This window comes from Schistocerca americana, chromosome X, assembly GCF_021461395.2.
Source record: "Schistocerca americana isolate TAMUIC-IGC-003095 chromosome X, iqSchAmer2.1, whole genome shotgun sequence".
Taxonomy (NCBI): domain Eukaryota; kingdom Metazoa; phylum Arthropoda; class Insecta; order Orthoptera; family Acrididae; genus Schistocerca; species Schistocerca americana.
Window position 1 is genome coordinate 981430974 of NC_060130.1, and position 12443 is coordinate 981443416.

The window sequence follows — 12443 nt, forward strand, 5'->3', positions numbered from 1 at the left end:
ACATCCAGATGTAGTGGGGTTTGGTGGCCACCCCTCATTACAGGTGTCGGACATCATAGGCTGGGCAGACTGATAAACAAAACCAGGCAGCAGACTGTGGCAGAACTAACATAAGACTTTAACTATGGACAGAGTTCAAGTGTGTCTGAACACACAGTGCACCAGACACTCCAAACAGTGGGCGTTCGCAGCCGATGACCCATGTATGTCCAATGTTAACCTCACATCATCAGCAACTATGACTGAAACGGGCACGTGAACATCGGCAATGGATATTGCTGTAGTGGCAGAGCATTACTTGGTCTGATCAAGCCTGATACCTTCTTCATTATGCCGATTGGTGGGTGCAAATTCCAGAGGAATAGCTCCTTGACACCTATACTGCTGGATCGAGACAAGCTAGCGATGGCTGGGGAATTTCACATGGGCATCCATGGGTCCAGTGGAGATAGGGCAAGGCACCATGATGACCAAGGAGATCATACACTGGTTGCAGACCACTTAGAAGTCTTCATGATGATAATGTTTTCCAAAGTCAATGGCATTTTTCAACAAGATAATGCACCATGTCACAAGGCCAGGAGTGTGGGGAGTGGTTCATAGGACACAGTGGTAATTTCTAATTGATATGGTGTTCCTGCTCCAACTCACCAGATCTGAATCTGATAGAATGCATCTGGGACGTGACTGAACGTGGTGTCATAGGTCATCACCCCCTTCCCCGGAAGTTATGGAAACTAGGTGACTTGTGTGTGCAGATGCAGTGCCAACTTCCTGTAGCAGCCTAACAAGCCCCCACTGCTTTCATGCTGTGACATGTCACCACTGTTAACAGTGCCAAAGGTGGAGATACCGACTATTAGGTAGGTGGTCATAATGTTCTGGCTGATTAGTGTACAGGTCTCATCTGTAGGGTTAGGAGAACTGAATCAAGGAACATTGCAGTGGAAGCATCTCACATCATAAAATGTAATGGTAACTCAAATACTTCCTCCTTCACATTCCACTGACACAATTAATTTCTGGAAAAAATTTTTGTGAGGGGAAGGGAGTGACAGTGAGTAATAAGTTAGCAATAAGACAAATTGTATATATTACTGAAAGTGACTACTAGGTTTATGACAAATATTGACTATCCATCCCATGCTTGTGAATGTAGTATGATGAATAAAAAACTTTATCATTTATTGTATAGTTTGACAGTAATTTGAGCTTCACATATTATTTTTGAATGATTCATGTGGTTATATTTTAGGCTTTAACATTTATTAAGCTATATGAGACTGATACACTATTGCTTTGTCATAGTATGACAACTCTTTCTCTTTCCACATTGTGTACCATGTGATCCAAAAGAAATATAAAAAAATTTGAAGGATTTCAAATGTTTTGTGAAATGATATATCTAAAAGTAAGAAATAAAGCAGATTAGAGAAACATTTGGTGTCCCTTCGAAGAATGCTCAAAATCATGTAGAACAAAGAAGTGATTAAAGTGTTTCTCTAATCTGTTTTATTTTTTACATCCATACAAATCATTTCACAAAACATTTAGCCTCATTTTTCAGTTGTTTTTCCATGTTCAAGTTTTATTCAGAAAGCATTAAATATAATATACTTAAATATTGATCAGTTTATTATTATTATTATTATTATTATTACTATTACTACTACTTCTATTATTTTATTATTAGTATTGTTTTTTATTATTATTGAGGGTATACAGACCAAGAGAAATCAGAGAAGTTTCAGTTTGTACTGTAATTTGATATTTGTTTTATTCCTGTAATACAAAAGCAAGAACTCCACAATTTCTACATCAGTGTAACTTTTTATGCACAAAATAGCTAGGTCTTGAAGAGATGAGCTTTTTGACACTTCATTTACGTAGATAGTAACAGCTGTTTGTGAAATACTTCAATTTTCCCTCAAATCACAAAGTAAGTTTTTCTTATTTAGTGTAATTACTTTCAAGCAAATAAATAATCTTTCTTGTTAAAAAATAGACCTCATGCTGGTCATTTTGATACCCCATTTGTCCATTTCTGACTTTTTGTTTGGCTATGAAAATTGAGAAAAAATCTATTGTGTAATTTTTCGGCAGTTCTTTTCCCTCCACTAAAACATTTGACCAAAAATCAATGACTCAGGAAGTGTTTCCAGTAGAACAATGTAGATTTTACTGCCGTGTATCACCAGATGGTGCTACAGTTGAGTGAATATTTTGTGTAGAGGTGTAATGCAGTTCACAATTAAATGTTAAATGAAAAATGCACCTCAGCTCACCACAGGATGATTTAAGTCAGTACACATTATTCTGCATATCTACTAGCCAGCAGAGGTCTTGAAATAACAGTGAACAGCAGCTCCAGGATAACTACAATTTCCTGGCCTCTGATGGTAAAACATATCATCTGTAATAAGTCACCACTTCATTAGCATGACAGGGTTGTGATATTATTTGTTTGACACATAATTGTGTTTTCAGCTTCTTTAGAGGTCATGGGAGTCAAAAATGGAGCTATGTGACAGACATAATATAAGCACCACTCTTTGAATCTTTCTCCATTTCTTTGAAGTGATATGGTATTAGAGACAGTACACAGGGATGGCTATTGGGCCTCTACAGGAAATAAGTACCTGGCCCAGTGGGTGGATCAGCAGTTCTTATCTCGTCACCAAAGCCTCTGTGTACCGATTCTATAATACAGTTATTACCTTCCTTTCTGGCCCTGCATTTTGACTTCGAATGCAGAGTGGCTGTGTGTTGCTATTTAACAGTTCTGGTTTGGTCATAAGTATAGATTTGAGCTCACATTACTTGTACTTGTAACATTCAATCTCTACTGCATTTTCCGCCATCGGATTAGTGTTGATCTTCTTTCCACATACTACATGTTTTGCAGCAGTAACATGTCATTTATGTGAGGCTATAACACAGTACCATCATTGTAGTACTAATCATTTATATTTTTGTTACTCCTAAATCATGCAGTATATTTACACCATTTGTTACCCCTCTAACCACTTTACATATATCATTGTTTAAGTAGCTACATGCAGTATGTTTGCTGTGGTTTTCATCTTAATTTCCTCTCAACCAGGGGAATAGGATGTTATTCGCTTTACTGTTTGTGTTATGTTTCTGCCTCAAGTCCCAAGCAGTAGGCTCAATTCCAAACGTGCTGATTAGTATTTACGAACATTATACTAGAATTCCTGTTAGTCTTCTCATGATTTCATTAAGAAAGAAGCATTTTGTTTAAAACACTGGACCTGCATTTACAGGGTAACACTTATTGAACTATATAAAGAAAAACATAAATCAGTTACAGACTGTGGCATGCACACACTTTATGCAACATAATAACATCACTACAGATATTCGGATTTAGATTATAACATCTTAATATGCCTGTCATCATTGGCCATGATGTGGAACAGTTAATAGCGAAATTCTGTGTGACCCATCAAAGTGTATGATCATTGATGATGTCAATGACTTCCTGAATGGCTGTTTTCAGCCCAGCAATGATTTTGGGGTTATTGCTGTACACTTTCTCTTTAATATACTCCCACAAAAAGGAGTTGCATGTGTTCAGAGCCAGAGAATACGGCGGCCAATCCGAGTCCCATGCCAGTGGCCTCTGGGTACCCCAGAGCCAGAATGCGGTCTCCAAAGTGCTCCTCCAGGATATTGAACACTCTGCTTCTTTGATGGGGTCGAGATCCATCTTGCATGAACCACATCTTGTCAAAATCAGGGTAACTTTGTTTAATGGGGATGAAATCATGTTCCAAAACCTTCACGTACCATTCAGTATTCACCGTGCAGTCTAGGAATATTGCATTGATTATTCCGTGGCTGGACATGCACACCACACAGTCACCCATTGAGTGCAGCAATAGAACTTCTCAATCATGAAATGCAGATTATCTGTCCCCCAAATGAGGCAATTTTACTTATTGAAGAACCTATCCAAATGAAAGTGGACTCCGTCACTAAACCATACCATATTCAAATCAAAGTCTTGTTTGTCAATTCCGTGGACAATAGTGCTGGTAAAACACAACTGCTGTTGCATGCCCTGGGGCTTAGTGGCTGTTGATTCCTACCTGCTGTGCAACTCATGTGATCGATTTCCTGTGGCTGGTTTGAAACACAGTGCATGTCTTCTCGATGTTGTCAAGCATTTTAACCGTTTTTGGATGACCGACATTGCCAACGCTGTCGTCATGAACACTACCCATTCTCTCAAACTTGTGAATCAAATTCTTGATTGTTAGCACACTTGGACTGATTGTCTTCAGCTTGAACTCGGTCACAATCCTCCTTTGAGCCACAGATGGGCTGTTACTGCTCGCATTGTAGGACTTCACAAGCACTGTACACTCAGGCACGCTGTACCGTGACATTTTCACATGGAAATGGTCAACAACAATAAGGCGCGTGCGTTTGCCCATACTAATTCCCATCGTACCCCACGGCCAACCATGCTGTTTGAATGTCGCAATGCAAACCATTCAGAAGTTATGACAATTTTATTTCATATAGCTCAATAATTGTCACCCTGTAAGAAGAATTGAAATTGAATCTTCATCTGGCTATCCATAGTAAGTTATTCTGTGGTTTCCCTAAGTCATTTAAGGGAAATGCTAGGTTGGTTCCTATGAGAAGAACCTTTTTTGTTTCCTTCCCAATTCTTGTCCAATCCAAGCTTGTGCTTCCTCTCCAGTGTCCTCATCATTGATCGGACATTAAACCCAAATCCTTCCTATCATACTCTCAGGCTCTAATTATTTAACTTTTATATTTTTATAATTTTCAAGAGCAATGGTTTTAATAACATTTTAATTTTTTTATTGATAAGGATTTTCAGTTGTGGAACAGTTATGGGGCAACTCTTGCTAATGGTGGAAGGAGTGAAGAAGCTGTGCATGCATATCGACGAGCTTTAGAACTGTATCCAGCCTTTGTTAGAGCAAGATACAATGTTGGCATTACGTGTTGTACTCTTCGGGCTTACAGGTATGTCTTCCTTAGAAAAATAAGACTTTTGTAGCTGAAATTGAAGTTCTTGGTGTGAAACTTGTGAAATAATAATACACTTGCTTTGTCTTCCTTCCTCCCCCCCCCCCCCCTCCCCCGTCTCTCTCTCTCTCTCTCTCTCTCTCTCTCTCTCTCTCTCTCTCTCTCTCTCTGGCACGCGCACATGCGCGTACACACACACAAACACACACACACACACACACACACACACACACACACACCACCTAAACCTGTCGGTGCAATGTTACATGTCATTCAGTTAGTGAGCATAATCTTTTTCAGCCAGGCAAATGTGCCTGTTTTATGGTTTCTGAATGGTGTCCCGTTGTTTACCAGCCTTAAGTATGAAATGAGACATCATCAGCTAACATCAGTGGCAGCCAGTCCAAAATCTGTTGGCGACACATGATATTCTGTGGAGATTTGAATTTTAATTTTGTGAAAGATTCAGATAAAAGAAACAATTTGGAAATATTACTTAAGATTTATTCTGTTGCCAATTGACCCACCAGCATTGAAAAGAAAACAGTTAACTAACTGTAGTGAATGGCATATCTGACAGTCTCGCATAACCGACTATACTAAACAACTTATATCATTGCATTGAAGTGGTACCATGGAAAATGGTAAGAGTAATTAATGAAGACACTCCTGGAAGTTTCTAGGCAGCCACACAGGAAGCTTACTGAGGATATGTGTATCATGAAACAGATATTAGTCCCAAATTTAATAAATTAATACATAGGCTTCAATCAATTTTTAGCAGCTGCTTTCCCAAGGAAACAAAAAATGGTACTAATTAAACATGAAGAATGCACTGGATTGCAAAAGGAATCAAACTAATGTGTGCAAGGAAAAGGAAATTGTTAGGGTAAACAGGAAAATAGGATTGATGACAAATTACGAGAAATACTCTGATGTCTTAAGGGAAATGATCAAAAAATAAAAAATCTCTCTAAATCAATAATTCAGATAAAGACTTTAAATCTGCCTGGACAGTAGTTACGAGAAATTGTGAAAGCACTTGTGAGGACTTTTTTATTAAAGAAAACAACCAAGTAATCAATACCAACAGTCAGGTACCCAATTTATTAAATAATCAGATTTTTGAAGTATCTCAGAAGATTGTCATGTACGTAACTACGTAGCCTTCTACAGCCATTCCGCAGGGCAAGACTGGTTTTGATGGAGGAAGGGTGCTATTATTTGTTGCAGATGATCAGTGCCAGAAAATAATAGGCTAGCCATTAGGAAAGGGGAGAGGGTAGAAAAGGAGCTATTCGTGTGCTGGCCAGCTTCAGTGATATGCAGCAATTTTTGTTTTCTTGAACAAGTTGTTTATCTTGTTAGATACTTGGCCTATGTGTGGTGCTGTGACATAGGTAGGTTTATTTGTGATTTTTCTTCTCTTTTTAATGCTATTTCTGTATGTGTGCAACTTGTTTTTGTTTTTGTATACTGTTTATATAATTTTAGTGCTATTCTGGGGTTGAAGTAATTTTGTTGAACATATTGTAGTATTTTTATTTCATTATGAATCACATTACTATCAGGTGATGACTTTAAAATTCTGTTAACCATTGATTTGAAACATGTGTATTTGTGCTAAATTGGATGACAAGAATTTTTATTTCTGATACTGTCAGAGGTGGTAGGTTTTCTATGTATTTCAGATTGGTAGTGGCTGTTTTTGTTGCTTATTTTTGGCTCAAAAAAAGTTTATGGATTAGTTTTTTTTCTATTTCTATTGTAAATTTGTATTAGAGTGTGAGTTGTTTGGTTGCTGATGGATGATTTGTGTCTCTTGGTTGTCACTGTCTATTAGTAGTAGTGTGTCATCAACATATCTGTGGCACTAGATAATTTTGTTTCAAACGGGCCAACTTGAGTTGAAGAATTTTTCTTCCAATGTATAAATAAATATGTTTGCTATGATTGCTGTGATACAATTTCCCATTGCTACTTCATCTGCTTGTGTGTAGATGTTATGTTCCTGTTCATAATAGTTCTCAGATAAAATAAGTAGTAATATATTTATTATTTCATAAGTTTCGATGACAGGTATTTTTCTATCGTGTTTGAGTTTTTCTTTGTAGTCTATATTGTTTGCGATACTGGTATATTTATATATAATTTGGTTAGTTCAAACATATGTTAACGGTTAATGTTCTGGAGTTTTTTAATGGTGTATTTTTTGTTATTTGTGTAGAGTGTGGTTTCAATTTATTTAGGTTTTTGCTTAAGAAATATGTAGGGCTGTGTATACAATTGTACACAAAGTACCTAAAGGATGTAAAATGAACATTTTGGAGGAAACGGGAAATTGCAGTCAGATGTAAAATAACCAGAGGACGTCCATAATGAACAAATAGGTTTTAAACATAAGAACTCCTGAAAAATTTTATTGACCTTGTAAAAGAGAAAGGGTGAATTATCATGACAAACAACAGAATATTATTTATGTAGAAACAAAAAGTTCTGTCTCTGAAAATTTAACGTACTCACTGACTTTCCGTAAAATATAATTTTCACTGTAAATATAAAGCATCACTGGAGACAGCTGTCAAATTTCTGTCAAAAATAATTTTACCAAGATCATGCAAATAAAAGTATATGGAATTAACTGGATCATAACATAAAAGGAAGACAACTGATACAATATGGACCACATTACACCAGCTAAGATGTAAGCATAATGTACCATATGTAGACGTAGTAACTAATACAGACGTAATATTATACCATCTGCACAGGTACACCTGACAATGGCAAAACGCCAAAACAAGCTCATTGTGTAACTCTGTAACCACTAAGAGCAAATACATCAGCTGTGCAGCAGAAACCTGTACCAAACATAAAATACTGCTCTTTTACCTTGTGCATGCTGCAGGCCCACTAGGGAAGATGTCAGGGCTTGTCCAAAATGCACTCTGGGGCAGTTTTCATAAAAACAGCATCCTCTGCCCACTCATGAGCATTACTCACTTGTGACAAGTTGGGTGATGATCATGCCCCATAAAAGCTTAAATATGGTCCAGGGTATTATATTCCACAGGGACCTTCTTCTGCAGTCTCATGACGAGCTGTGTGCCAATTTAGAGGGGCGAGGTGTTCATTTCATCTGGCACATTCATCAGGGTCCAAGGGGTAATCAGGTTGCCACCGGTGCTTTCATCTTGGCCTTTGAGGGTGATACATTGCCTGAGGAGGTGAGGGTGGTGGTCTACCGCTGTGATGCCAAGCCCTATATCCCTCCCCCGATGCAGTGCTTTAAATGCTGGAAGTTCAGCCATATTTCTTCCTGTTGTACTCCCAGCCTCAAATGTCGAGGTTGCGGACGCCCCACACTTCCCAATACTCCATGTTCCCTGCCCCCCATCTATGTCAACTGCGGAGAGCATCATTCACGTTGCTCACCAGACTGCAGGATTTTACAGAAAGAGAGGAAACCTGTGGAATATAAGGCCCTGGACCTACTGAAGTACACTGAGGTTAAGCAGAAATTTGGGCACCTCCACCCTGTTCGTATGCCCTCCTCTTACGCCACCGCTACAACTGTTCTAGCCCCATCAGCTCCACCTGCCCCAGTCACATCTCGGAGCTGGAAGACTACACCTGCCCCCTTGATGGTGGGGCCAATTGCCTTGCTGTTGCTCCTGCACCACCTACTTTGGGAGCAAACCCCCCCCCCCCCCCCCCCCCCCCAACCAATGGGGCCGTTCATCCCCACTTCTAAGCCAGAGAAGCATCCAACTTCTTGTGCTCCTCTTGCTCGGAAGGAGTCCCTTGGATCCCTCTCTTCCCAGGTTTACACCAGTGGGAAAGATGACACCCACCAGTGGCTGAAGTGCCCAAAAGCAGCTGGTCGCAGGGCTTCACATTCCTCCTCAGTCCCAAAGACTGAATCAGTGAAGCCCTCCCAGCCAAAGAAACCCAAGGAGCAGCGACAAAAGTCCAAGAAGGAGACCAAGGAACTTGTGGTGGCACCCACCCCACCGCTACCTACAAGCTCTGCATCTAAGGATAAGGTGCAGATTCTGGTGTCCACTGAGGACCTGGATCTTGCCGGACTGTCAGACACGATGGATATCGACTCCTCAGGAAATCAGTTGGTGGCAGCAGGTGAACCTGAGGCGTAAACCACCTCATTGAAAGTTCAGTGCCTTCCCAGCCTCACGATCCTATTAGCCTCCAGTGGAATTGCAGTGGTCTTTTCAAATACGTTGCTGAGCTCTGACAACTTATCAGCCTTCACCTTTTCTTTTGCAATGCTCTCCAGGAAACTTGGTTTCCAGTGATGCGAACCTCCGCCCTCCATGACTGTTGGGGTTATTATAATAATCGGGCAGTTTATGCGAGGATATATGGTGAAGTCTGCGTCTACATCCTTAACTCTTTTTACAGCAAGTGTGTACTTCTTCAAACACCTTTAGAGGCTGTCACTGTTACGGTGTGGACGCCTCAGGCTGTTACTGTCTGCAGTATCTATGTTCCAATGGATGGTGATGTCCCACAGCATGTATTAACTGCGCTGATAGCCCAATTTCTGCCTCCCTTTCTGTTACTGGGAGACATTAATGCCTGTAACCCTTTATGGGGTGGATCGGTGGCAAAAGGCCAAGGCACTGTCGTTGAGCAAGTGTTGGCACAGCTCAACCTTTCCCTCTTAAATAATGGTACCTCAACACGTTTCCGTGTGGCGCATGGCACGTACTCTGCCATTGACCTTTCGGTCTGCAGCCCTGTGCAGCGGTGCGGTTCTTTCCGTCCCTTTACGACGGACCTGCACCTACCTGTGAACATTGTCTCAGCAGATCATCAGTAGGAAAGCCGAGTGAAACCTACTGTACTTCGACATGAACCAGGCTGCAATTTACGTCACTAATCTACATTTCGGGAGAAAGTTTTTGCACAAATGAAAGGTTGGAAATTTTGTCCTCAATTAATATATTCTGAAACTTGGGTGAACAAGTATCACTGCCAAGCCCGTGCTAGTCTTAACACAGATGCTCACAATCCCTTTCAGTCACGTTAGCAAGTTTATGGTGTTGGATTTCATGAAAACTGTAATAGCTATAAAAATACTGATTGTTTTTGATTGATAATGCTCGCCAGATATTAGGTCTATCGGTACCAAATGAAGTCACAGTCTTTAGCCACCGACCTGCACAATATGCCGGGGGGATATATGTCTTTTCTCGTAACAAAATTCACTTAAAAATTCCGAAATTTCTACACACCCATCGGAATTATCATGCCGCCACTTTACAACACTTTTGCTGTATAAAACACTGCTAGATCAGGCAACTTATCATTTTGATCGGAACTACTACTACACACATCCGAACTGTTTCATGGCTAGGCTCTGACTCCTCTCTAGAATACTCTAAGTCTTCTCTACCAGCAGAGAAACGGCGCGCATAGAATATTGCTTCACCATTGGTCGGTTTACTCAACAGCCAATAGCAAAACAACATTCTCCCGCGTCAGTCCGCGCTTTTCATCAATAACCAATCGCAAAATAGTAAACCTAATGACTGCACTTTTTACTGAAGTAATTCTCTAATATGATGAAGTTTTGTTTAAGCATAAAGTTATTTACTATTGTTATTTATATCTGAATTAACTTTCCCTTTACCATAAACTTAATTTACAAATCTATTCTACAAAAATCCCCTTTGTCCATGTCCATACTTCTTTGAAATGTTCCCACACTAAATCCTACTACATAATTCGTTAAACAATTATCTTCATATTACCTTAAACCACACTCGTGCACCATTCATACTGCTAACACACGTTAATAACATTTTACATACACAAAAAGACATAACAACACTTTATGAAAATACTAGAACAGTTTATGAAAAGCATTCTATTACTCTAGTGGGCACAATTGAAAATAAAATCACAGTCCCCCTATCCAATATTGTCCTCTATCGGCTGATACATAAACTATGTGCGCGTCCAGTCTCGCATCACCATCTGTCACTATCCAGCTCTGAGACACATCTCCCACTTAACCGCCTCCAAGGCAGGATCGGTATACGGCACTACGGCTCACCTGGCCTCCTACCATCTGCCCAATGGAGTGTGCATGGCGACTTGTGTGGTAGTGACCACTTTCTGATCTCTCTATCACTACCCCAGCGACACTCTTCTGGGTGCCTCCCTGATGGGCCTTGAATAAGGCTGACTGGGACTCGTTCACCTCCGTTGCCACTACTGAGCCTCTTTCTCATGACGTCATTGATGTGGTGGTTAACACGATAACCACCGGCATTGTTTCTGCAGTGGAATCTGCAATTCCCTGTTCTTCCCGATCCCTTTGGCAGAGGACTGTGCCTCGGTGGTCACCAGAAATCACTGAGGCGATTAGAGATCGCAGGTGGGCCCTCCAACATCATAAGCGGCACCCCTCATTGGAACACCTCATTTCCTTCAAGTGGCTCCATGCCCGGGCCCGACGCCTTATTTGCCGACGGAAGCAGGAGTGCTGGGAAAGGCCGTAAGGGCTGTTCTACCACCAATAATCTGGTCTGCCTGGAGTCTGCCATCCGTACAGCATTTGCCTGCCATCAGCATCTGGTTTCCATCTTTTTTGGTATGCGGCAGGCGAACGATACAATATGGCGACATCACATCCTCACCATGCTTCATGGGTGTCGCTTTGTTCCTTCTGCGTGCAAGTTGGTTCCTCCCATAGTTCCTCCCGAGTCCAGGAGAATGGGTCCTGCAAGGCTCTGTCTTGAGTGTCTGCCTCTTTTTAGTTGCTATCATTGGGTTAGCTGCTGCTATGGGAACATCTGTATCAGCTTCTTTGTATGCTGATGACTTTTGCCTGTGCTACAGCTCAACTGGAATTGCAGTTGCGGAACAGCAGTTGCGGGGCGTTTTCCACAAGGCGTAGTCTTGGGCCATAACGTATGGCTTTCAGTTTTCGGCCGCGAAGACTTGCGTCATGCATTTCTGCCGCCGTCACACTGTTCACTGTGAGCCACGGCTTTATCTTGATGGCAAACCTCTTGCTGTGGTGGAGACACATCTATTTTTGAGATTGCTTTTTGATACCCTTTTGACTTGGCTCCCTCGTACTCGGCAGCTTAAACAAATGTGCTGATGGCATCTTTATGCTTTTCGTTGCTAGAGTCACACCAGCTGGGGTGCCGATTGGTATACGCTTCTATGACTGTATCAAGTGTTGATTCAGTGCTGTCTTTATTATGGGAGCCTTGCTTACGGTTCAGCATCGCCTTGCAGTTGCTTGATCCCATACTTCACTGCGGGATCCGACTCGCAACTGAAGCTACCCGCACAAGCCCTGTAAACAGCCTACTTGTGGAGGCTGGTGTCCCTCCATTGTGGACCGAGCGGGGTGGCGCAGTGGTTAGACA

General features: G+C 41.1%; 1 protein-coding gene across 1 annotated transcript in view; it reads left to right on the plus strand.

The window, feature by feature from the left end:
• The window catches only part of LOC124555282 (peroxisomal targeting signal 1 receptor), a 238538-nt gene that overhangs the window by 167357 nt on the left and 58738 nt on the right, over positions 1–12443 (plus strand). Inside the window, exon 13 of the mRNA XM_047129157.1 lies at positions 4871–5028. Coding sequence (XP_046985113.1) covers positions 4871–5028 — 158 coding nt within the window. The remainder of the gene's footprint in view (positions 1–4870; positions 5029–12443) is intronic.